Source organism: Acanthisitta chloris, unplaced genomic scaffold, assembly GCF_000695815.1.
Source record: "Acanthisitta chloris isolate BGI_N310 unplaced genomic scaffold, ASM69581v1 scaffold28673, whole genome shotgun sequence".
In the NCBI taxonomy this organism is placed as follows: Eukaryota; Metazoa; Chordata; class Aves; order Passeriformes; family Acanthisittidae; genus Acanthisitta; species Acanthisitta chloris.
In genome coordinates, this window is record NW_008664732.1 from 15,298 (window position 1) to 40,123 (window position 24,826).

The following is a 24,826-nucleotide window of genomic DNA, read 5'->3' on the forward strand; positions in this document are numbered from 1 at the left end:
GTTTCATCCTTTCAACTTGCTGGTTTGGGTGACGGGCACCGCAGGCAGTGAGGGTTTGTCTCAGCACTGCAGTTCCACAGCCAGCCCCTTGGTTTGGAGGGAGCCCTCCCTGCTTTCTGCTTGTAGGTAGTTTTTTTCTTCAGTCCTTTGGATGTTCTCCTTTTTTTTTTTTTTTTTTGCAGCTCTTTGTGTGTTCCAGACCTCCTGTTCCACTGCGAGAGCCTGTGAACGTGTGGTTTTTCCCTCTGTGCAGCTCTTTGTCACCTGGGTGTGCAGTCTCAGCGTTCCAGCTGGCTGTTCCACACCACAGTGTCCTTGCACAGCCAGTCCACATACTGCCTTGTCTCTTCAAAACCCCATTCCTGTTTCTTTTGGCTGGAATAAACAACAAACCCCCCATCCACAGCCCATGAAAGGCAATGGAAAAGTCTTCCTTGCGTCAAATCGACGCCTTCCTTTCCAAACTGAAGCCCTTGGCAGACACAGATGAGCTAAGCTGTGCTGCTTGGCTGGGGCTCACTGACAGCTGTTACTGCCATTACACCAGTGGGGAGATGGGAAGGGGGAAAAACTCACTGGTGTAGCTTCCTGGGGAGAACTTTTGTGGCTGAGCCTGCCTATCCCCATCTTTTGGGACACCCATCAGGGCTGTGCCCTCAGAGCACAGTGCCCAGAGCCTCGAGGCTCTGCCAGGAGTCCCTGCCCTGAGCTGGCTCCACATGTATGGGCACAAGTTGTCACTCATTGTTACCTGTTGCTCCTCAGAAGTTCATCTCTGAGTGCATTTTTTTGGGCATTACCATGAGAAAGCCTTTACAAGCTGAGTGGGCACAGGCTCTGTCCTGCTTTGCCTCACAGCTCACATGAAACCATTAAGACGGTGCCTGTCTCTTCTCATATCGCTTCAGTGTTTTAATTGCATGAACTGGAAGCAATTGCTCCAGTACTTGGTGAAGGAACTTTGCAGGGCTTTAATCATTTGCTAAAAAGCTTTCAGGCTGCATTACCATCTCATGGCTCTCTGTAATGGAGAGCCTGTGGGTTGAGAAACCTTCGGAGAAATTACTCAAGTCTCTGGATCAGGTAGTCCAGAGCTGCTGTGTTTTTTCCCAGGGCATCAAGGAAGCAGCTAAACAAAGTGGAGCCCGCTGGGGTGCTGGCAGGAGTTTGGCAGCCTGTGACCAGCTCCCCTGAGGCACTGTGCTGGCAAGAGGGACTCATAGCCTCATGGTGGTCTCATGGTTGCCCCATGCCAGGAAGGTTGGGGGTGAGCAGTGAGGGACCCTGAGCAGTGCTGTGGCAGGACAGAGGGATGGGTGGGATGAGAGTTGGGGGGACAGCTCGGGTGGACAGAGGTGGGGGTGATGCTCTCACCCTGCCAAAGGGACAGCAGGTGATAGCACGTGAAATAAAGGCTTCGAAATGGTCTGCTAGCTCCAGAGGAGGAGCTGGTGGTTCATAGCATAGAAGAGCTGTGGATGGGATGTGCACAAGGGACTGGCCTGCTAAAGGCTGGAGGAGGGAAGACATCCATAGTCTGCCTCGTGTTGGGAGTCACCGACCAGTGATGGGCATTGGAGCAGGTGCCTGGGATTCACCACAGCACAGTGCACTGCTGCCTGTCTGCCAGGGCCTGCCCACAGCGTGGGTTCAGGGCTCCTTCCCAGGGCCATGCACCCAGCCAGGCTGGCCTGGTGCTCAGTGGCCACGTGGGGAAGGCAGTTCTGCACTTTGTAGTTCCTGCGCAGGAACGTGACTGGGGGAGGTGATGGCTAATTGCTGCAGAGAGTCAAGGACTGTTTAAGCAGCTAATTAATTCCTCCTAATCAGCCCTTGATCTGTTGAAAACTGCATGGCATTATCTCCTCTGCTGCAACACCTTGATAATTCCTGTCTGAATGGCCTTCACGGAGAACATATTTAAATAAACTCAATAGAGATTTCAGACAGATAGCAACTATAATTACCAGCTTGTACAAATTAAAACCATGGTTTGTTCTGTTCTTTTTCTCCTGCCTTTGCTGCCCAGAGCTCCTGCTAATCATGTTCTTGCTGCCAGTGGCACGCTTGTCCCCTGGGCGTTTTCTGCACATGCCTTCGGAAAGCCTGAGCTGGTGCCTGGTGCTGGGGTGGGCTGATGTTTCAGAGGAGGCTGCACATGGACACATGCCAGCCTTGCCTGGTGTTTGTCCTGTGCCAAGGGCTCAGTGCAGTGCTGGTGAGCTGCAGGAACAATCTCCACACACCCCTCGGGGCTGCTGTGCATGATCCAGCCCTGCAGTTTCCCCTCCTGTCCCTCCTAAGGTTTGAAACCTCCTGGAGATGTACAATTAATCTCACCTAGGAGTGACACAAGGACTCAGACATTGGCCTTGAGTGGCCACAGGAGCCCAGGCTGGAGCTTTCAGTCTGGCCACGGTGTTTAACTGATGCCATTGGTGCTTCCCTACCATCCCTTTGGCAATGGACTGTCTGCACTAAGCACTGCAGGCTGCAGAGGGGCTTGAGCTTGTGTCATTAGGAGGAATAAGGTGAGGCCACACTCATGTCCTCCATGGTCACTTGGGACAGCCAGAAAGGCTGGCTCCTCTGGCATTTGGCAAAGGTCAGCCAGCCCCAGTGCTTGCATTTCCATTCTAGCTAGCTCTGCTTCCCTGCTCACTCCTGGGAGCACCACAGCCAGGGTGTGGGTGTTCAGGTCTGGCTTTTTCCTCTGTCTTTTAGATAAATGTAATAGCTGTAAGCAGAGTTGTTTTCCAGCATCCAAGCAGTGACAGAGAGCAGAGAATGTTGTTATGCATTAATGAGGGATTACAGGGAATCAGAAAGCAAAAATGGATTTTTCATAATGGGAACAAGTTAGTGCCTCTGGTTCCTCTAGGTGAAATAAGGATAATGTCAGGTTTTCATCGGGTTATGAGCCAGCTGGGACATGTCTTTCCCCAATGGGAGATGCTCACAGGGAGCCACCTAAGCCCAGAGTCAGGGATTCTCCTACCCCAACACCCTCCAGGAGGACTTAGCCCCATGACTGGCCTAGGAGAGGCCACACTGAAGGAGAACATTTCTTCTTTTAGGAAGAAATTCTTCGCTGTGAGGGTGATGAGGCACTGGCACAGATTGCCCAGAAAGGTTCTGCACTCCCCAGCCCTGGAAGTGTTCCAGGCCAGGTTGGATGAGGCTTGAAGCGACCTGGTCTAGCGGAAGGTGTCCCAGCCCAGGGCAGGAAGTTGGAACAAGTTGAGTTTTAAGGTCCCTTCCATCCCAAACCATTCCATGATTCTATGAAAACAAATTTGCTCAGGTTGGTTTTGTGTGAAGGTTTTTAGTGAGTTAGGGGTGGATCATCCATGCACCCAGGGCTCACCCTAAGCACATGCATCCTCTTGGGACTGGGGTGCAGATGTACCCTGGAGAGCTGATTGTTCTTCCTCTGGGCTTTGCACGGAATTTCTGACTTTTAGGTCCCTTAGCAGGCTGCTTCCTAGACCCTATGGGATGGGGCACAATCCTTTGTGCTGGCAAATACTGTGAGGTGGATATATGAATGGAGCACATCCTGTTCAATAACATCTCTTCTCCAACCCAGACTTGAACATTGCATATTTTTATGCCCACAGTTTGGCCAGGGAAAAAGCATCCCCAGAAGTGTTCAGAGCATCTCCCTGGGTGGACGATGGGTCTGGGATTTTGGAGGATGTGCATACAGCTCCTCTACCCTGCTCCCTGGAGAGCTGGGAAGCAGCCACTCACTTCAACCCTCTGGTGCCTCAGTTTCCCTTGGGTTGAAGGGAGCTGCTAATCCATCCCACCCTCCCAGGTGTGCCAGAAGGCTAAATTCACTGGCTCCTGCATGGTTTTCTTTGGATACCATGGCAATGGGGCAATGTGAGGACATAAAATGACAGATCAGCATCGAGATGCAAAACATCCCTTTGTCCTGAGCCTTTGGGCTATCTGAGTTTGTTGCCCATCTCTTGGGGGAGACAGATTTAGCAGTGGACTCATGCAAAAGAGCACAAAGGCTCTATTTCAGAGCTGGGGCTGAGCAAATGAAACCATAGCGTGTTCAGAAGCCAGTTTCCCTGGATGGCACACAGAAAGAATCAATTTCCTTGAAACAAATACTAAATATTAATGAGAGGCTATGGTCTGCCATGCACACAGGGCTGGAAAGAGCATTTCCCGTTGATCACTGTGGAGGCAGGTTCAGGAGATGAAATTGCTTTTTGAGTGGTTATTTGTGGCCTTTCTCAAGGTGGCTCGGGGTGGTTTGCCTTCCCCAAAACAAGAAAAGAAAACTCAGAGCATTTCCATTTTCCATCTGGGCAGGCACTGGGGATGTGTGCTGGTGCTTTCATTTTTGTTTACGCACTTGCCCAAGTGGTTGGGGAGATAGCTTGGATCAGTTACGTAGAAGTAAGCCCTGAATTTACGTCTAGAAGGAAGCAATTCCCTGGGAATGTCAGCCAGCTGAGCCTGCCCCTAGAAAGGCCTGCCAAAGCCAGAAGATGGGACCCAAGAGCATCCCCAGCTTTGCAGCCACATCTGCTTGTTGATTTATTTCAATAACGAGCATTGGGGGAAGCATTAAAAAAATGACTTACAGCCCACACCAAGTATCCTAAAGTGAAAGCAGAGGGCAGGGAGCTTTGGAAAAGGAATTTTTTCTATTGCTTTGACCCTTGTGTAAGTCAGGAAACTTTGAATTAACTCTGTTTCTAAACTTGGAAGAAAAATAAAAGTGCTCCTTTCCTTCCCTTACACAGAGCCTTTGTGTGGGGCTTTTCTCCCTGATGCTCACCCGTGGGCAGCACAGTGCCAGCCTTGGCTGGGAGGGCAAATGGCACACCAGGAATGGCTGTAGCCTCCCGGGAAGCTGCTGGTCTCAGCCCTGCTCTGTCCCACACACAGCCGTGGAGGACGCTGGAAGCATTTTGCATCCGTCATGCAGTAAATAATAACACGTCGGCTCATGATTTCATAAAGCCATTAAGGCAGCTGCGTAGCCGTGGGTCGATTGAGAGCTAATATTAGCTAGAAATGACTAAAATTAGAAAATTAGAACCAAGCCAGAACTAATTAGTTGCTCAAGGAATAGAACCAGAACCGGAACTAATTAATTATCACAGAAATATCACCACAGGGTCTGGTGGGTGCTGCTGCTTCCAGCCCCGCACTGACTGCTGCTCCGCTCTGCTCAGGATGAGTCCTGTGTGGGCTCGGAAAGGAGCCCGGGGTCCCATCTGAAGGCTGTGACAGCTGAATAAGAGTTGGCATCTCAGTCCCAGCTGCGTGATGCAGCACAAACTGGGCCGTGCTGGGAGCCATCCCATAACAGTTGAGCCAGCTGCTGCCCAAAAGGCTCGGAAACGCGTCCTCTCACCCCGTGTTGCTGCCCAGGTGTGCCTTTCTAAAGGTGAGGGTAATTATGGTGACTGCCTTGGCTCCCAGCAGCACACAAGCTCTTCTCTCTTATCCCAACAGCTCTGCCTTCCCCTTCAGCTTCAGCTCTGCTGCCACAGAGATGCTCTGCAAAGCTCTCTGAGTGAGCCAGGAGCTGCCATCCGTGCAAACGCTGCCAGAATCATTTCCAGGGAATTAGGAAGTTGGTACAGATAACTGGCATGTGGCTGCATTTTTCCATCTGTGTCTCAGTCACCTGTATGGTCACTTCTTTTTACTTTCCAAAGGTGGTAACTCACCCTATATTTCTTTTTCCACTCTCTCAGCACTCAAACAGCAGCTCCCATTTTAGCAGCAGTGTGACGCACAGTGTTTTAAATTCAATTTAGAATACCACTATTTATACCAGCCAGAAAAAGGCAGTGAAGCAGCTCTCTCTGTCATGAGTGGATTTGTAATTTCAGAGCAATCATTGCATAACTAATTGAATCAGCTCTCAGCATGTGAAATCAGTGCCCTGCTTATCAGAGGTTTTCATCGTTCCCCCCTCCTGAAGCCAGCAGTCCCCCTCCACCAGCAGCACTTTGTGCTTCTGCATCAGCCTGGGAAGAGAGTGAGACCTGCAAAGCTGCCTTTTTCTGCTCAAATAGAGCCAATAAATTACCAAATGCATTCAGAGCAGATGAAGAGCTGGGTTGCAGGTGCCCCCCGAAAGCTGCCCAGACTCCATGCGAGGGAGTGAAGTGCATTTGAAGCTAATGAAGTGCCAGCCATGTCTGAGAAGCAAATTGATGCCGAGATGTTCTGCTGACTCCCACTTCCTGCTTCACTGCCCAGGTGTGCTCTTCTTGGCTGGAATTTCAGGTCTGATGTCTGATCCAAACCTCCGGCTTGGCGCCTGAGAATGGAGTGTAAGAGGGGTGATAAATATAGCGACAGCTTTCCAGGGGATACAGGAAAGACAGAGAGCTGTAAGGACTTTCATCAGCTGGGAGTGCAGGGCCTGGATTTGGTGACTGGGGTGGATCTAGTCCTGCAGATTTTAGGAGCAGCTCCAGGCACCTGCATGCAGCAGCTTCCCAGGGTGAGAGAGCACCTCCTCAGCTGTGATGTGGTTTGGGCAGGGGCCCATCAGCAGCTGCAGAACATGAAGCTGAACATTGCAGCCAGGGAAAAGTGTACTGTAAGGGATGCTAATGCCTTCCCAGTGATGCTACCTGTGTACCTGTGAGTTCCAGGCCATCACTGTCGTGCTGGGGTGGGTGAGGAAGGCAGAGGAGCCCTTAATGGCTACAGCTGTTGAGTGCTGACAAAGGCCAAAGCTGGTTCAGCTGGTACAAATGGAAGCAGTTCCCTGGGCAAGGCTGGCAGATCTTTTCTTGGGGGAGTGCTTGCAGACTTATCTGGATGTGTGCAGGGATGAGTTGTTCATGTCAAATATGATCCCTAAGGCGGAATGCAGGAGATGACACAGCCCAGAAGATGAGAGATGGGTGTCCCTGTGGTGCAACCCATACTCAGGGATCTGTTTTCCTGCCAGGAGAGTAATGTTAGACTCCATGGCAGGGGTCTGTTGTCTTTGGTGGCCAGGGGACGGCTGTAGCAATGCTCTCAGCCCTGTTGGGCCCATGTCCAAGCTGCATATTCCCCAAAACTGATGCCTAGGGTGGTTTTTCGTGTTTTTTTTTTCCCATGAGCCTGTGCCTCACTGCTGCTGACTGGCCTGATGTGCAAGGGCATATGCATTGTAAGCAGGGCCTGGCATGGGTAGGAGAAGGAGCTTTCATCCCCAGGCTTGGTTCAAACCTTGTCCGATCAGTGACCTCTGCTTGCTTCTTGCACAAAGCCACACAGACAAAGTGTCCCCACCATGTGTGGCCAAGGCTGTGGGATTCAGGTTCCTGGGGCAGCATGTGCCAGGCACCTCCAGCCACCTGCTTTGTTTTCTGTTGTCTCTCCAGGTGGCCAGATGGGAGCACAAAACACGAGCGCTCAGCCGAGTCTTCGGCTCTCCACATGCTGCCTGCTACTGCCTGGGCACCGCGATCCTGATGCTCAACTGTGTGCGGAGCCATTGGTAAGGAGCTCACCCTACTGCTAAGTATCCATGGGAAGAAATGCCCCTATAGAGTCGGGGGATGAGAGATATTTGCTCTGCAGCACCAGATTCAGCCCCAACGCATTGCTTTTCCATGGTTGGATAACTTCAGCCAGAAGCTGCATTACAAACCCTGGAATAAATCAGCCATTGAATGTCACAGATCTCCTTGCTCTGCTCCCTGGGGATGTTTCCCCTCCTCTGTGAGCAGCCCAGGTGACAGGAGGGCTGTTTGGATCATACGTAACAGCAGAATTTTTTAATTTTCTTGTGAAAATACTAACCAAAATTAAAGCTGTTTTGAAGAAGCCACATTTCCTGTGCAGAAGGGTGGGATTACCTGTGCACTTAGCAAACGGTCTCTTGAAACTCCTATCTGCCATCTCTAAACACTACCTGTGCTAGCTAATAGTATTGTATGACTGATACACCATACACCATGGGAATACGTCCTTTAATGTTCCGAGTGCAGCAGAGAGGTTTACTGCAGAAGATTTCCTCTGTGCCAGCAATTTATCTGTGATCTGGTAGGCTTTATCTTCACTGCTGTTAGGAGAGACAGACTCACTAAATTCCCAGATTCAATTATACCAGGGTCAGAGCTAATGGGTTGTTTAGTACTCTGGGTAATTTCCCAGGCGAAGAGATCTCAGGTTGGAATTTGCACATGTATTTAAGAGCACTGCCTTCCTGGAAATGACACTGAGGCCTGCCCTTGCCCTTCTGTGTTTGTCCCAGCTACTACTGATTGCAGAAACTGTAAGAAATCTTGCAGTGAATGAGGCTCTAATCGAATGCAGGCAATGCAAAGGGCATGTGTGTGTGCTGCTGATGTCTTAGTGACACAGCGGGCTTGGCTTTCACTGGGGAATGTCTCGTCAGTCTCTTGCACAAATTACATAGTCACTTGTTGTCTGGGAAGCAATGCAAAGCCTTGTGCTTGCCTTTAATTGAAAACACAGCTGATGGAGGGACAGTCTCCATTCACAGTGATCCTGCTGGTTCCTGGGTCAGCAAGGCCTGCTGGGTCACATCAAGGCACTGGTGGGCAACGACTGGGAGAGCCAAAGAGGCCTTGTCAGTCCTGGCACTACAGCTCATTTTCACCCTACAGACCTCTCAGAGTCCTACCAGGGTTGGCATTGCTGGTTGTGCTGGCTCTGCTCCGTGTCATGAGTCTGTGAGTGCTGTGGGGCTCATGGGGGTAGCTCTGCCTGCACAGCCCAGCAGTCAGGCCCTGAAGGAAACAACAAAGTCGATCCAGGGGGCTGGAATCATAGAATCATAGAAGGATTCATCCTGCCCCCTATGCTTGCATGAAGATACCAGCCAGGTCCAAAACAGTGTTCAGCTGGCCAGAGTAGCTTCATGGGACATGCAACACAGACACTGTCACCTCATTGGCCAGCAGTGCCAGGAGGGATGCATCTCACTTGCTCTTCCTGTTTTGCTTTTCCCTTTATTTGATTCTCTGAGTCACTTGTACTGGAGCACACTGGTGGGAGCAGGTTTTCTGCTTCGCAGCCCTGTGGAGGCAATGCAGCCGGCACAGCGCGGGCTGTGCCTCGCAGAGTGTGCAGGATGCTGATAGTGACAAAAAGGCAACCTCGGGGGGTCCCTCCACCCCCAGTGCTGTAATCTAGCCTTTAAAACTCCTCTCTGCCTGCTCTGGGGACTTGTTTACGTGGGTGGGGGCTGCCAGGGAGTGATGAGGTGCCCACGGGATGTCTCTTTTGGTTTTAAAATCCTGCTTCCTTTTTGCAGCTGAATTTTTGAAAGGCTCTGAGCTGGGGGTGGAGAAGAGGAGGGCAGAGCAGACAGAAACTTTGGGAGTGGGTTGGCATTTCAGCTGACAGCACCTGGGAGCTGGCTGTGAGGATCCTTCACTGCCCACCCCACATGGGGTCTGTGCCATGGTCCTGTCCTCAGCTCAGAGCTGGGATGCTCTCATGCCAACTTGGCTCTTAAGGGATACCTTGCATGTAAGAAGAGAGATGTCTTTGTGCTCAATTAAGCAATTAGGTGCTTCCCAGCTCAGAGCTTTATTATCAGCCTTGGCTTGCAATCCAGAGTGACCTGTGACCAAGGGGGACCTGCTTAGTCAAGTGCACAAGACAAGCATCCTTAATTGCTTTGGTGCAATGATTATTTTCATTACAGCCGTTTCTTTCTGCAAGAGGCAGGGAACTTCCATCACTGAGGCTGTTATCTGTGAAAACAATTCCTGAACTTTTGAACTGTCTGCACTGCGTGCGTTGGCCTGGCGGTTTATGACTGTTATCTGTGTGACATGGGACGTGACAACCTTCACTGTCCTCCAGACTTGCATCCACTGTCGCTTTCTCCTCCCTCACCACATTGTTGGTATCTTTCCCTGCATCAGCTCTACAATTAGCCACTGCTGCTGCCTCCATACTCCCTCAAGCTGCATTTGGCACTCCCCACCTCAGGGCAGGTACACAGGGAGCTTCTGAACTTCCCACCTTATGGGTCTTGAGGTGTTTACCTGAGCTTAAAGACAACACCCACGCGCACACTGTGCAGGGCATTGGGGTACCTGGGGCTGTGATGTCTCAGGTGGGAATGAGTCCTGCAGAGGCTGCCCAGGCAGTGCTCGGTGGTACCATGCTGCCAGCTGCCATGAAGTCCTGCACTGATGCCACATGCTGGGTATTGCCTCCTATGTGGATTTCTCGCTTGGAGCTGACGCTTCCAAGAAAATGAATCCACCCTGGGGTGGGGTTTTGCACAGGAAAAGGGTTGTTTGTCATTGCCAGGTAGTGTGTCTTGCCTTTGTGCTCAATCCTGTTTAAGTTTATGAGGTAGCACCATGAATGAGTGTGCTGCAAACGGCATCGATCCCAGAACCACAAGGCCTTTTGTGCAGAAGTGACCAAGTTCGATGATGGGAATTGAGCATGGCCTGACAGAGCTGATGCCCCCTCTGAGCTACACTGCCAGCAATCTCCAATGGCTGTTTGGGAAAAGCCCCAGGCAGCCAACAACACCTCCTGCCCCCAGCATCCAGATGAGGAAACCAGGCAGCCAAGATGTGAGGCAGGGGGAGAAACTTTCACAGCCCCTGACTGACCTAAATAACACACATACACACTGGTGTGTCAGAAAAGCAAAGTCATTATTGGCAAAAGAAGCTGTGAAGATGATGACTAGGCTAACAATTGCCAGTGGTATTGGCAGGACGATTTCAGTGTTGTTGAGGTTGCTCTTTTCAAATGAATAAGATCTTTTGTTGCAGTGTGTACTGCTGGGTACTACCAGATGGTTTTTACCCCCATTGCCTCCTTTAGCTGAGAGGAACAAAACCTCAGGCATGGGGGATGGACCGATGCCCTGCACAGTGACTGTGGCACCTTGCAGTGGTGGCTGTTGTCACTGAAACCCTGGTTCCCTGCACCACCTCTTCTTCCTTGCTGCCTGCTGGCCCCTGGCCCAATTCTGGCCCAATTGCACTTGTCAGCCCCAGTTTCCAGGCTGATTTTTGGGATCAGGCAAAGGGAGCACTGCTGGGATGCTCCCTACAGCGACCCAGTTTGCTGGATGAAGTGTTTGTCCTCCTTTGTGGGAGAGAGATGACAAAATACGCTTGCTGGGGCCACTGAGAGAGGCCCCCAGCAAGACCTAAAAAGCTCTGTTTCTTTCTTGGGAGAACCCAGTATTTCCAGTTTTTCTTCCTGGTCCGTGTGGCCTTTGGGGATGTATTTTGGGCTGTGGTTTCTTAAGTTTTCTGGTTGAGTAAATCAGTGCTTGTTTGTACAAACCTGGCTGCATATCCTGTCCGTGTCCCACCCTGAGGATCTGCTGCCAATTTCCCTTGCTCCCACTTTCTTCCTGTGAGCCCACTGGCGTGACATGTCCATCCCCATACTTCAGAAACATTCTCAGTGGTTTTTCAGTTAATGTGGTTTATTATGTGGCAAACAGAAAGAGAGGAGATTCAGACTAGATACCAGGAAGAAATTTTGTATGATGATGGTGGGGAAACACCAGCACAGGTTGCCCAGAGAAGCTGTGGCTTCCCCATCCCTGGAAGTGTTCAAGGTCAGGTTGGATGGGGGCTAGTGGAAGGTGTCTCTGCCCATGGCAGAGTGGTTGGGCTAGGTGTCCTTTAAAGATCCCTTCCAACCCAAACCAGTCTGTGATTCCCATGGAGTGGTGATGCACATGTAGCAATATCTGAGTGTCTGAGCAAGCATCTCTCTGTTTTAGGAAGCTTGGGCAGAACAATGCACTTTGCCTTGGCTGCTCCCATTCTGCTAGGAGTTGGTCAAATCTGCCAGTTTGGCCAGAGCAGAGCTGATGGATTTGGGCTTTTCCCCACTGGGATGGAGAATGGAGCCTATAAGTGTCATGCTTCATGCTGGCAAGTATGGGGAGATATCAGGGGAAGCTCCATTTCCCCAGTTTCCATCTGCCAAAGCTGAGGGCACCTTCCAGCCCCCCCATGATGGCAGCTGTCCTCATGATAGCAGCCAGATATGTGATCAAAGTAGGTCGCGGCCTCCCCACCCCTCCCCTGAGCTGGGAAAAGGCTTGGATGCTCCTCACCATGGCAATCTCTCTGCTCGGCACATAAAGCAATTCCAGGTACTGGGACAAAGCATGGCTTTAATTGGTGTCCTCTTGGGTGCCGAGCTGTGCCGCTGCCTTGTCGTGCAGCCAGAAATAAATGCTGTAACAAACGTGACTCAGAGGCACATGAAGGAAGGGACTGGTTTCATGACAGGCTGACTGCATAACTGGCTCCCTGGCAAGGGAAATGGCCAAAACCTTGTCCTCCCCCCACCAGGGAGGGTGAAACACTGCTGGAGAGGGTCCCTCACCACCGAGGAGCGGTCATGGATGCTGGAATATTTGAGGACTCCATGCTGCTTGTCATGGCCCAGCATCATAAATGCTTAAAAGGTTTATTTACCAATTCTGAAAACTCCTGAGCACATCATGTTTAATGCAAATAGAGAGTGTGTTTAGGAAGATATAAACCATTCCTAAAGGGAAAGGCAGTCCATTATCTCCGTGCAAACACCTCCCTCTCTAGCTGTAAGCCAAACAGCAGGGAACCGAGCGAGACATGCTGATGAGAATAACTAATGCAGGCCTATCTGACCATGGAATAGCAGGATGGGATCATCTGGAGCAGGGGAAGTGGCTTTGCCAAAACAAACCAGGCCATGTGCTGGTTGCAGAACCTCTGAGGCTGATTTGCAGTCAACCAGTTCATGCTCTTGAAGCCACCTTTGTTCCATGCTCTGAGGCCAAGTCAGGTCAGCAGCATCGAATAGAGGAACCTCAAGGATGTGAGAGAACATGAGTCCAGCTCATCTAGAGCAAAAAGCAGCCTCCAAGGGCTGTGCTGTCTCTGTACCTCTTTCTGTTCTGCCATCTCTATAGGATCCCAGCAGGTTCCATCTTGGCATCTTCTCCCCAGGGATCAGCAGAAGTGGTTTTGATTGCTCTGAGATCCTTCCTGGTGCTGGTGCCCTCTGGATAGGTTCCGACCAGATATGGAGCCAAACCCCAGTGCTGTGGAAGGCATTAGTCTCCTCCTCTGTGTGAGCAAAGAGCTCCAGAGCATCCCCAGGGATGTCACAGTGTGCTTTGGGTGCACAGCCAGCTCAGGATTCCTCAGGCAGACAGGCCCATCCCTGCAGAGGGATTGCTTTCCTCCCAAACCCAGGCAGTGCTGGTAGCAGGGATGCTGATTTTTTGGCTTCCTTATAGAGGAGACTTGTGTAATTTAAAAATAAACACCAGGGAAATGATGCAAAGGGTTGTGCAGCTGCTGCTGCTTCATGGTGCAGCCAGATCTGTGTCTTCCCATCAGTAATGATTTTAAGCTGAGCCAGTGTGAGCCTGCTGAGCTTGGGGAGGTGTGCTGGGCACTGGAGAAGGGCCAGCTCCAGGGACACATGCCGTTACATCACCTGGGGACACGCTGTTGTACCTCTGCCTTTGCTTGGCTCCCTGAAAAAGGGAATTTCCCTGTAATTTCCATCGTGAAAATTACCAAGATGCTGTGTTCTTGCTCACTCCCAAGCACGTTGCATTTATTCTGTTTTGTTTCCCTGCTCCAGTCCAAACCAGAGATTGCTCTGGAGTCCTAAAAACTCCTCATCAATTGAAAGCCTAGTAGGAGCAAGCTCCAAGGAGAACAAAAAATACCATCCAAGTCCCTAAATCACAGAATTTAAATATTATCCTGGACTTGCTTTGTGCATTGAACTTGCCACTGGATCTTTAAGCCTTCAAAAGATGCATTTCCAGCCACTTTTCCATCAGCCATGCAGGCAGGACTGTCTCTCTCAGCTTTTATTTGGGTAACAGGGAAAATCCAGGGATTTGCAGGTCTTGGAGAAGGTGGACAAAAGGGGAAAAAACTATCCCAAGCCCTGCAGGTAACATCATGGAAGCAATTCCCAGCTAAGAAACCCAGGACTTTGGGCAGAAGCGGCTCTTCTGGCCCAGCCCTGACAGGCAGCGGTGGATGGAGGAATGGGAGAGCTGTTATTCCACTTGAATTTCGGCCTCCAGGGTGCTCATTAGAAAAAGGCTCAAAGTTTCCTGCCTCATGTGTCAGCAACATGTGGAGAAACACTGTGTACAGCTCTGTGGGCCTGTTATCACCTCTCACTGTTATTAATGGGTGTTTTTTTAATCACAGCGTTGTCTCCTTTGTCATCATGCGTTTGTGTCGGAGCCGTGTGCGATGCTGAGCCTGCCAAGCCCTGCTCTGGGCAGAGTTCAGGGGGCTGAAGGGAGGGGTCACAGTCATTCTGATCACAAACAAGTGTTTGGAAGGTCAGACCTGAAATGCCTGAACAAGCCTGGAATGGAGGAGCTGTGTTAGCACTTGAAAATGCGTCGTCTCTAGTATTTTCCTTTCGCCGTTCCAATCCTCCCCCTGACTGTCAGGCTGCAGCCGTGAATCACTCCTGGCACGTGGCTAACACATGAACGCTGCAAAATATTTTGATGGAGAGGAACGGGGGTGGGAGCATGAGATAATCCAGCCGATTGTTCCCAACCCTTCGAGTCCTGTGCCAAGGCATCACAGCCTCCAGCAACTGCAAGGGCGTCTGTCCCAGAGCTCCCAGTCACGATGAGACAAGGCAGAGCTTTTGGTATCACAAGTCAGTGGGGTTGGTATTTCCAGGAGTGAGCAAGGGTTGTGAGTAGAAATAGCTGCCTCAAATCAAGCCCTGGCTGCTCGGGCCTCGACTCCTTGCTTCTCCATTGGGAGGTTGAGTAGTTCCAGGTGGAAAAAGGGATCTGGTGAAGGGTCCTCCTCAGCAGCATCCTCTCCCAAAGCTCCATCTCCCAGGGAGAGGTGGGTTATGTTGGTAATGAGTTGATGTTTAAAAACAGCGGCCCTTGTTGTCTCTCTGACAGTTTCACAGAAGCCATGAAGAGCCAGCCAAAGCTGGAGGGCTTGGACTGCCCCTGGGCCTATTACTCAGGCTTGGCCATCTCGGCTGTAGGGACCTTGTTTGTCATCTCCAGCTTCTTAGCATTGGGATTCACCGGGACATTCCTAGGTAAGTACTAAAAGTCCAACAGCTTAATCCAAGCATTTAATCCTTGCAGGGATCTCTTGCTAGGGCGGAGTCCCATAGGAATCTCCTCATCCTTGCCTTCAGGGCTGTTACATTTGGCTTTATGATACCAAAGCATGATCTAACCATGCCATTGCCTCTCACGGAGAAGACAGCACAGTGTTTTTATACAGCAAATCCCATCACCTTCAGTATCAAGCCTGAAAGTCTGGAGCACAGCTGATGTCTGCCAGCCCAAACACCCTCCAGAAAAGGGACCCCAAGTGCAAGACCCCACGAGCAGGTCAGCACTAGCACAGTGGGTATGAACTGCCTTGCTCTGAGCCCCCCCCGTCACACGTGCCAAGGCAGGATCTGGTTTGCTCTTCCCTCTGCAATAAACCCGATGTTCGTTAACAGATCCTTTCATCTGCCGCTTTATGGCAGAAGGCATTTTCCACTGTGCCTGCTTTCACACTTAGAGAGTAATTCTGTTAGTGCTGTTGACTTTAAAAACATGCCAGTATGTGTGGAATTCATAAAAATAAAGTGGAGACAGGAACAATAAATATCCAAGGAAAGGGGCAGCTCCCGCTGGCTGAAATAATCACAGCCCCAGCTTTGACACCACATTTAGGCTGTGCTTTTGCAAGTGCTTTACAAACCAAATTCAATTAGCTCCTGCAGCGTCGCTAGGAAGAAGAGAGGGACGTAATAAGCCTTCCTGGTTTCAAGTGGAGTTGCAAAGAAATGTGTTGAGTTGGCCAAAATCCTGCTGCCAGAAATAGACCTCAGCACTCCTGAACATGTGCCCTCGCCCTTCGTGTGCAGCCTCACTCCTGGCCCCGTGACACACCCTGTCCCTCAGGCACCAGGCACTGGCATCCTCCAGAATCACTCACAGCCCCCCAAAGTGATGCTGTGCCTGTGGAGATGTGTCCAGAAAGGCTGGGCACAGGAGTACCAGCCAGCAAGAGCTGCTTGAATGCTCCTGAAGTTCAGCCAGGTCTGGAGTTGTTTATGTAAAGCCTGATTCATCCGGCCAGGAGGATCCACTGGACTTGAACCGCTGGGAAAAAGCAAACAAGTGAGTCAGGCTCAGCGTAAGCAGTGAGAGAGCCCTGTCCCCCTGGTTCTGTATCCCCTGGGGAAGGGGAGAGGTGGGTGTTAGTGGTCCATATAGGGCTTTTCCGCTCCATCCTCTCTGCTGGGAAGGCTCTGCCTGCCGCCAGTGCCCTGCCTGGCTCCAAGCCGTGCATAATACAGCAGGAACTGAGCCTTCTCCCTCTGCTAGCGAGGCATGACGGGCACCAGGACACAGCTGAGTCAGGGTGGGGACATGCCAATATCATGTGCTAGTGCAGTCAGGTTGGCTCAGGACCTCTGCACCACCAAGGCATGGCCCAGCTGGAGCCCTGTGGAGTATCCATCCTTGGACTGGTAACGGCTTCTCTGCTCCATGCAAGCCCTCATGACTCCAGATCAGCTAACTCTTAATGGAGAGTGCTCCTCATCCTGGTTTCTTACCCAGCCATGAGGAAGACAAGAGGTCTGCAGGTCTCAGAGGGTCTTACATAGGAAATTCTCTTCCTCTGGACTCACTTGAGGCTGGTACTTCCAACATGCAGGATTCTAGTGCTGTGCTGGCACTGCAGGAGGAACAACGACTGCAGGTAACGAAGGGCTGCTCTGCTTTGGCAGGAAGGGGCATCAAGCTTCTTCTCACTGTCAGTATCTGAGCTCAAGAGACGTTTTGAGAGAGCCTCTGACACACAGGCACTTCAAAAATTATTGGAGCAGGATTTGACCCTTCCCTTGTGGGTTTTTCTACATCAGTGAGGGCTGAACCAGGCAGGGCACAGAGACCACATCAGGTCTACCTGTTAGATTCCCTCTTTACAGCACATTTAATCTTTAGATCAGCTGCAGAACACTCTATCTCTGAAGTGTGGGCTAAGCAGTGCAGTAGGAGCTGCATGAGTCACCCTGCTCCAACAAACCTTCCTTTGCCACCCTATTTCCTGCACAGCAGCACCAGCCCCAGGCTCTGCAGCAGCTGGATGCAGCTCCTTGCCCTGGCAGAGCAGGTGCCCTGTCTCCACACCATGCCCTCACAAGGGTTGGGGCATCACTTCAGCCCCTCCACTTCACCGTTTCCCAAAAAACAGTAACGAGGGCTTGGCTTCCTGAGGCCAAGGACATGGAGAGGCAGCTCTGCCTGTCTGAGCCCATCTGTCTTGTACCCTAGTGCCATTCCTTCCAGTACTGACCAAGATTTCAAGTCAATATGACTTGATCAAAGTCTGTTCCTGGGCTTGGAGAAGGCAGGGACTCTCTGGAGTGAAATGGAGGTGGTGCTTCAGCCCAGGTCAGGCTCTGGGGACTGTGGGGGACCTTGTAGAGTGCACCAAATAGCTTTTTGCTGCTGTGATCCCAAGTGCCCACTCTATGCGGTAAGATGGTTTCACAGACCTCCAGCAAAAAATAACTCTAATTAGCTTCCAAAGTCCTTCAGCCTGACAAGGAGCTGATTCCTGATTTGAGAGCTTAATGGAGGCACAGGAGATGCCCGGGGTGATGCTGTGCAAAACAACACACAGTCCTGTCTGTCCCCTTAGCACCTGTCTGAACATAAAACCATATAAACCACCTCTCTGCTGGTCATGTGCATTGAACCGTGTGGGTTTAGTGGCAGAGATTACACTGGAAAAGCTCCTGGGGAGATGCCTGTGTGTTCCTGCTTGTGGGGAGCCCTGAGGCTCCCACAGCCCCACCAGTGCTGGGCACAGATACGCCCCTGCCAGACCCAGGGCTTTGTGTGAACCTCCCTGGTGCCAGTGCCTTTTGGGAAGCAAAGACTTCAGCCCAAAGGCGAGGGCGGGCAGGGGATAATGAAGCATTTTGACACATAAGAAAGCACAGAAATGGGCTGTGGCAGGGGGTGATGTGTTCTTTCTACCAGAACAATCTCAGAGATGTATTGCCAAGTAACTGTGAGAACATACAGTATGAATACGAGGTAATTATCTCACTTAGTGGCCTGTAGTTAAAGCCCAAAAGCATTGTGTAATTGGGCAGGGGCTGTTTATCCTTAGAAATAAATGTTTTAGCACCCTGTGAGGTCAAAGAAATTACACTACGATCCAGGTAATAATAATAACCTTGAATAGTTTGCACTCCTGTAATGTCTTTCATCTGGATTTGTGAGCACTTTCTCACCATACATTAATCCTCAACACCCTCTGTGCTCTAAGAAAGACTGATATTATGATCACCGCACAATAGCGCTGGGAGGGACAGAGGAGACTTGCCCAAGGTCAGGGAATGGGCTGGCAGCAGAGCTGGGAACACAACCTGGGATGGTGGCAGTGCCCTGAGCTTATGGACCAACACTGCTCCTCATGGATCGATGCCTCATCTTGTACAGTGGATATGCAGCATGGACTTGTACAGTGGCCAGAAGGGCAATAGAGCTGGGGAAGGGTCTGGAGCACAAGTCTGGTGAGGAGCAGCTGAGGAGGAGCTGAGGGGCTCAGCCTGGAGAAGAGGAGGCTCAGGGTGGACTCCTCGCTCTCTACAACAACCCAAAAGGAGATTGTAGCCAGGTAGAGATCAGACTCTGCTCCCAGCTAACAAGTGATAAACAAAACAGCCTTAAGTTGTACTAGAGGAGGTTTAGATTGGGTGTTAGGAAAAATTTCCTCACTAAAAGGGCTGTCCAGCCCTGGCACAGTCTACCCAGGGCAGTGATGGTCACCATCCCTGGAGGGATGTAAAACCCATGTAGATGAGGCACTTTGTGGTCTTACTTGTAAGATCAACAGAATCAGAGAGCTGCATCCTGGCCCTTTAACCCCCTCCAAATGTCACTCACGAGCTGCACATCTCTTTGCTGTCATTTCTTTTCCAAGCTCCTTTCAGGAGGGCGGAAGGATTACTCTGAGGTAGATGGGAAGCTGGTTGGATTCTGACAGTTCTGAAAGCTTTCCTCATTACAGATGACAATCACCTATTATCATCATCATCATCGTGCCGATAATTGAGTGTTTTGTAGGCAGAGGTGCTATTTTCTGAAATTCTGAGAAACTCTCTGAACTGTGAGATAAGGGTGACACTGGATGAGGGCATTTGGTGGTGGCAGTCGTGATTATAACATCTCCAAACACCATTACAGGGTGCTGGGCTTATTTTCCCATTAAATGGATTTGATCCTCTGCACTTTCTTTCTCATTGAGTGCCATCCAACAGGCAGTTTTCAAATGAGAAAACCAGAATTAACCAGTTGGGACCTCAAGAGCTGCCTCCTGATGAGGGCCGTGGCTGCTGTGGCCTCATTGCTCTTTAAAAAAAAAACCCATTCCCAGCTGGTAGACACAGAGTAAACAGCCAAGTTATTTGTTGCTGTTTTCTCTGACTGGAAGTCAGCAGTGCAACTCCTTTGCTCTGCATCCCTGGCAGGGATGCCTTGCAGCACAGGAAGGGTATTTGGTGTGCCAAAGCCCCCCATGACTCCCTGTTTCATGAAGCCTAACCAGAAACTCCTGTTTGCTCTTAGGTGATTACTTTGGTATCCTGATGGAGGCAAAAGTGACCAGCTTCCCCTTCAACATCCTGGATAATCCCATGTACTGGGGCAGCACAGCCATCTACCTGGGCTGGTCTCTCATGTGAGTATGTGCCTCTGCAAACACCTCTGGTTGTGGGGCGAGTTTGTGGTCTGTTGGCAGGGCATGAGGTGCCAGGCTGCACTGTGGGCCAAAGAGACACTTGGTGGTGGCACTCAGCAATGCAATGGCAGAGAAATGCAACATGCCCTGACTTCTGGCTTCCTGACTATTTTTGTGCATGGAAAATCTTGTGCTGCCATAAAAGACTTGTAGCATTAGTTGTAGAAAAATAAACAGCAGACAAGTGCTGGGAAGAGGAGGCATCAGCAAATGCTGTGCAGCTGAACGAGGTCCTTGGCAGGCTCTGCACGTGGAAAAACCAACAGTGAGGGCCGAATTCATGCAGGGTGTCACTCGGCAGGGGCAGGGCACTGACACCGGGGAGCACTGTGACCCTGTAATTATGCTGAAAAAGGCAAAAGGAGCCAAGCCACCCTCTCCTCCTCTGCACTGTGATAACACTTCCGAAACGCTCCTTGTGTGATACAACACAGCTTAATAGCCTGCTTTGGAGGAAATGAATAGGCTGTAATTTAGCAGCAAATGAGCAATATACTCTATTCCGTGTAACAAGTTTGATGTGGTTTTCATTTAATATCACATTTTATTTATTTGCCCAGGAGAAAAAACCCTGGCTGTGTTACTTTGGGAGCCTGTGGGGCATTGTGGGCTGTTATCGCTAGATATTTTGCACTGATGTTCTTGACTGTGACCACCTCTCTTCTACTTGGGTGGAAAAAATGAAGTGCTTTGCCACTTTCTGGTCATTTTTTCAGCCATGTGTGCAGCCCCTGGTAATAAGTAAAGCTGATGGGTTTTCTCCTGTCTCCATTGAGCTTTGTTGCTGTTCATTCTGCGCTTGAAATCCTCCCTGGTGCTGTCAGGGCTGGCTGCATGAGGCTGGAGCCATGGCACTGGATGAGGTTTAAATCCTGGGAAATGGTGCAAGAGAGACAAAGTGAACTCACTGCTGGGACCACAGCCATGCCAGGAAGGATAGTTGGCCATGGGGTTGATAACAGCCTGATGGAAGCATGGATATTGCTGGGGAGTGGGGCAGGATGTGTGTCCATACCACACCACGACCCCCTCAGAAAGAGGAATTAGAGAGGAGGATTTATAAGGAGATTTTTGTATGTTTTTAGATTGGCATCAAACTGTTTCCTAGAACCTTTACAGAATCAGCTGAACCCTACAGAGCTGTTTCTGTTGCAGAATCCATTCTTCACCCTTCTCACCAGGTACACACTGCATGGTCATCCACTGCAGTTCCAGGCAAAAGCAGCTGAAGACAGCAGTGTGATTGCCTCCTTTTTGTCGTTAGAGGGCTGCCACCATAAAGGCCAGCGAGGCATGACAAATAATTGCTGTTAACTAATTGCTGGAGCTGTGCAAAGTGGTACCAAGACACCACCTACATGCCTTGGGGAAGCTCAGCACAACCCGTTTCACAGTGATTTTGACTACTTCTCTTCCCTGGGATCTCAGTTCATGGACTTACGGAATCTTTAGATTGGGAAAGCCCTCTGAGATCATTGAGTCCAGACATTAACACAGCACTGCCAAGTCTACCACTAACCCATGTCCCCAGGTGCCACAACTGCGTGGCTTTAAAATCCCTCCAGGGACAGTGGCTCCAACATTGCCCTAGGCAGACTGTGCCAGGGCTGGAAAACCCTTTTGGTGAAGAATTTTTTCCTAACATCCAATCTAAACCTCCTCTGAGGCAACTTGAGGCTGTTTTCTCTCATTCTGTTGCTTGTTCCCTGGGAACAGACCCTGACCCCGACCTGGCTACAATCTCCTGTCAGGTTGTTGTAGAGAGTGAGAAGGTCCCCACTGAGCCTCCTTTTCTCCAGGTTGAGCCCCCCCCAGCTCCCTCAGCTGCTCCTCATCAGCCTTGTGCTCCAGCCCTTTCCCCAGCTCCATTCCCTTCTCTGAGCACTCTCCTGTTGCTGAGGTTTTTTTTGCGTGTCTCAGATATCTCCGGAGGTCCTGTGGCTTTCAGAAGATGTTAGGTGTCTGCCCTCAGAGCCCAAAGCTAATGTCTCAGCTCTGTGGCAGCAGGAGGGATGCTGTGGGAATGTATTTGCCATCTGGTTCTGATCAGACCTAAAATGCAGAGCACATTTGTCCTCTTTCAGTGTTGTATCACACTTTTTGTCATGGCATCAGAGCTCCAAGGATTGATTAATTTTCACCCATAAGGGCACAGACCACATCACATAACCCAGCCTGCCCTCTGACTCCAGTCCAGCCTTAAAAGCATCAAGTGGGGCAACAAGCTGCAGCAAGGCTTTGGATGGACAGACTTGCTACCTGAAAAAAAGCCATACCAGGACCACAAAACCTTCCAGGCTGATTCATCATAAATGCTGCCATGACAGGCTGTTGCCCAATATGTAGGTCGAGCTCAGAAGAGGAGAGAAACAGTTCACCCAAACACCTTTCATTACCAGTGTCGAGCAGCCTCGTTTCTCCCGCACGACAAGTGGAGCATTTACTGTTTGGGAACAGCTTTGTGTGTCTCTGGTAGAGAAGTGTTCTAACTCAGGCAACAGGCTGTGTAAATCAGAGCTGGAGCTGCAGCCAAATGATGCAATTAGAGGTCTTGCTGTCAACAAACAATCATGTAAATTTGTTCTCTCTGATAGGAATCAAGGAGGAGACATGACTAAGCATGTAATAGCAGGGGGTTGGGAGAGGAAGAAGTTGCCCAAAGCTTCCTAAGGCGGGAAAAAGTTATTGCGAAATGAAAACAATGAAAAGATGAAGATTTGTTTGTGCCTTTCCAGGAACTGAAAAATGAAAACAATGAAAAGATGATTTGTTTGTGCCTTTCCAGGAACTGATTAGTCCAGGTGGTACCTGAATGCAGATGGGGCTTGGAGCAACCTGGTCTACTGGAAGGTGTCCCTACCCATGGCAGGAGATTGGAATGAGATGATCTTTGAGGTCCCTTCCAACCCAAACTATTCCATCAGTCCATGATCCTATGACATCTCTCTTTAGAGCAGGAGGTGATGGGGTTTTTTGGACCCAATTCTTTGGTCACAATGCTAAAAGGAACAGCCATCTCCATTGCATGCACAGCCCTTGAGCACCTCTGCCCACAACCAGGCAGTGCAGAGCAGTGGGTATGCTGTGCATGGTGACATCTTGCTGGAGGACATTCCACTGGGCTGTGGGAGGCGATAGGACACATTCCCAAAACATCTTGAAATGGGTTTAAAAGTGACCCAAGCCCCCAGCACTCAGCCCCAATGTAACACCCACCCCAGTACCTTTCCCAGGACAGGCATGGACATTCCCATCCCTTCCCATCCCCACTCTGCACTGGTTCAGCCACCACTTCAGTGCATACAGTGCCATACACTGCTCTGTCTGCCTGCTGTCCCCTGCATCCTGGGTGGCCCATCTCTTTGGGACATCAGGCATTTCCCCTAGAGCATGGGCTGGGAGCCACAGCTATATGTCAGCAGCTGCTCAGCTCTTAAACATCCCTATAATCTCAGGATTTAGCTTCAAAGCAGGAGCTCTCCTAGCAGAGACACGCAGGGATCAGACTTAAAAGCAGTCGCCGAAGTAGGCTGAGGAAAAGTCTTTGCCAAGTAACATTTGTCTAAGACAGTTAACATTAAGCACAAAAAAACAACCCCAACCCTTTTGTTCGCTGCTGCTTAACGAGCAAACTAGGGCTCTCATGGAGCCCAGTGTCTCATTTCACTTTCTCAACCAGGTCTTGCATAAGCCCATGTACTTACCTGATCTTCTCCTTCTCTTTCAAAACAGGCATGCCAGCCCAGCTGGCCTTTTGCTGACAGCTGTAGTGGCAATTTCCTACACAATCGCTGTGCTGTATGAGGGGTGAGTAGCTGTACAGAACTGGAGAGCTTCTAATTATTTCTACCAGCTTTAACTCCTGAGTTTTCGGGGAACTGCACAAGTAGAGACGTTTTTTTCCAATTAATTCAGCATGGAAAAAGGAAAACAGAGGATTATTTCCAATTGTTTTGATAATGGGCGGATTCTGCTCTGAAACTATTCGCTGGGTTCTAGGAACGTTTGTGCATTTGTTTATTTTTATCAAAATGAGATCTTTTTTTCCTTTTGGATGCCTGATTCTGCCTATAGAAGAACAATAAGGAGGGCAGTGAGAGGACTCATTGTGTCCTCTGAAGAGACCCTACAAGAAGCACTTGCATTTTATAGTTCCTTGGATGGGCTTCTCTGATGTTTTGCACCACAATAGCCCAAGCTGCATAGGATGGAGCAGCCCAGAATAGTTCCCAGAAATAGTGGTTGTACTTCAGCAGCGAAAGGTCTTTTGTGTTTGTAAGGGGGGAGGAGGAGATGGACAGAGTTGAGGTCTGCATGGGGGGTAAGTCTTGAGTGTGTGCTGAGCCTTGTCCCACTCAGCACAGGGATGGTTCTGGATGGAAGCAGCTTGCAGCTGCTCCAGGATCCAGAGAGACCAAGAGGAGAATTGTCATGGCACAGGAACAGTCAGGCTGTGCCAGTCTGTGAAGGACAGAGGTTCTGGGCCCAAAGGAGAGCACACAGTAGTCTGGATTTTAATTCTTCCTCTCTTCTGCCCCTCTCTTTTGTCTCTGCCCCCTTTCTCCCCAAATTCCCATCCTCCCAACTGCAGGCCTTTCACAGAGGAAATCTATCGGCAGAAGCAGAAGGGAGTGAAGAACAAGTAGCCACAGGTACGTTTGCTGATCAGCGTTTCAGCTGCTTTGCCAGGCTCCCCCACCTACAAGCTCCCCTGCCCAGTCCTGCCTTCCTGGACTCCTCCAGTGTCCTTCCCACACTTCTTAAGGCACTGGAGCTTCAATCCTCTGCAAAAAAACAGGCAGGAAGGCTTTTCACAGGAGCAGTTGTGTCCGCCTCCTGGCACCCAACCAGCAACCCCCAAATTGTTTTGATTATACACTTAAGAATCAGTGTGAGGGAAAATTGCTGGGAAGCTTTGAGGCTCCAGGCTTAGTCTGAATCAGGCAGAAATAAGCAGCTATTGGCCATGGCAGGTGTTTCAGGGAGCTGCAGTGATGGTGTGAGAGGGCATGTGTGCCCGACCAGCCCTCAAGGAAATCGATCAT

General features: G+C 50.3%; 1 protein-coding gene across 1 annotated transcript in view; it reads left to right on the plus strand.

The window, feature by feature from the left end:
- PEMT (phosphatidylethanolamine N-methyltransferase) overlaps positions 1-24,427 on the plus strand; it is a 37,076-nt gene extending 12,649 nt beyond the window's left edge. The window contains exons 2-6 of the mRNA XM_009071487.1: positions 7,368-7,483; positions 14,912-15,057; positions 19,610-19,721; positions 23,514-23,588; positions 24,373-24,427. Of these exons, the coding sequence (XP_009069735.1) occupies positions 7,368-7,483; positions 14,912-15,057; positions 19,610-19,721; positions 23,514-23,588; positions 24,373-24,427 (504 nt within the window). The remainder of the gene's footprint in view (positions 1-7,367; positions 7,484-14,911; positions 15,058-19,609; positions 19,722-23,513; positions 23,589-24,372) is intronic.
- The last annotated feature ends 399 nt before the right edge of the window (positions 24,428-24,826 follow it).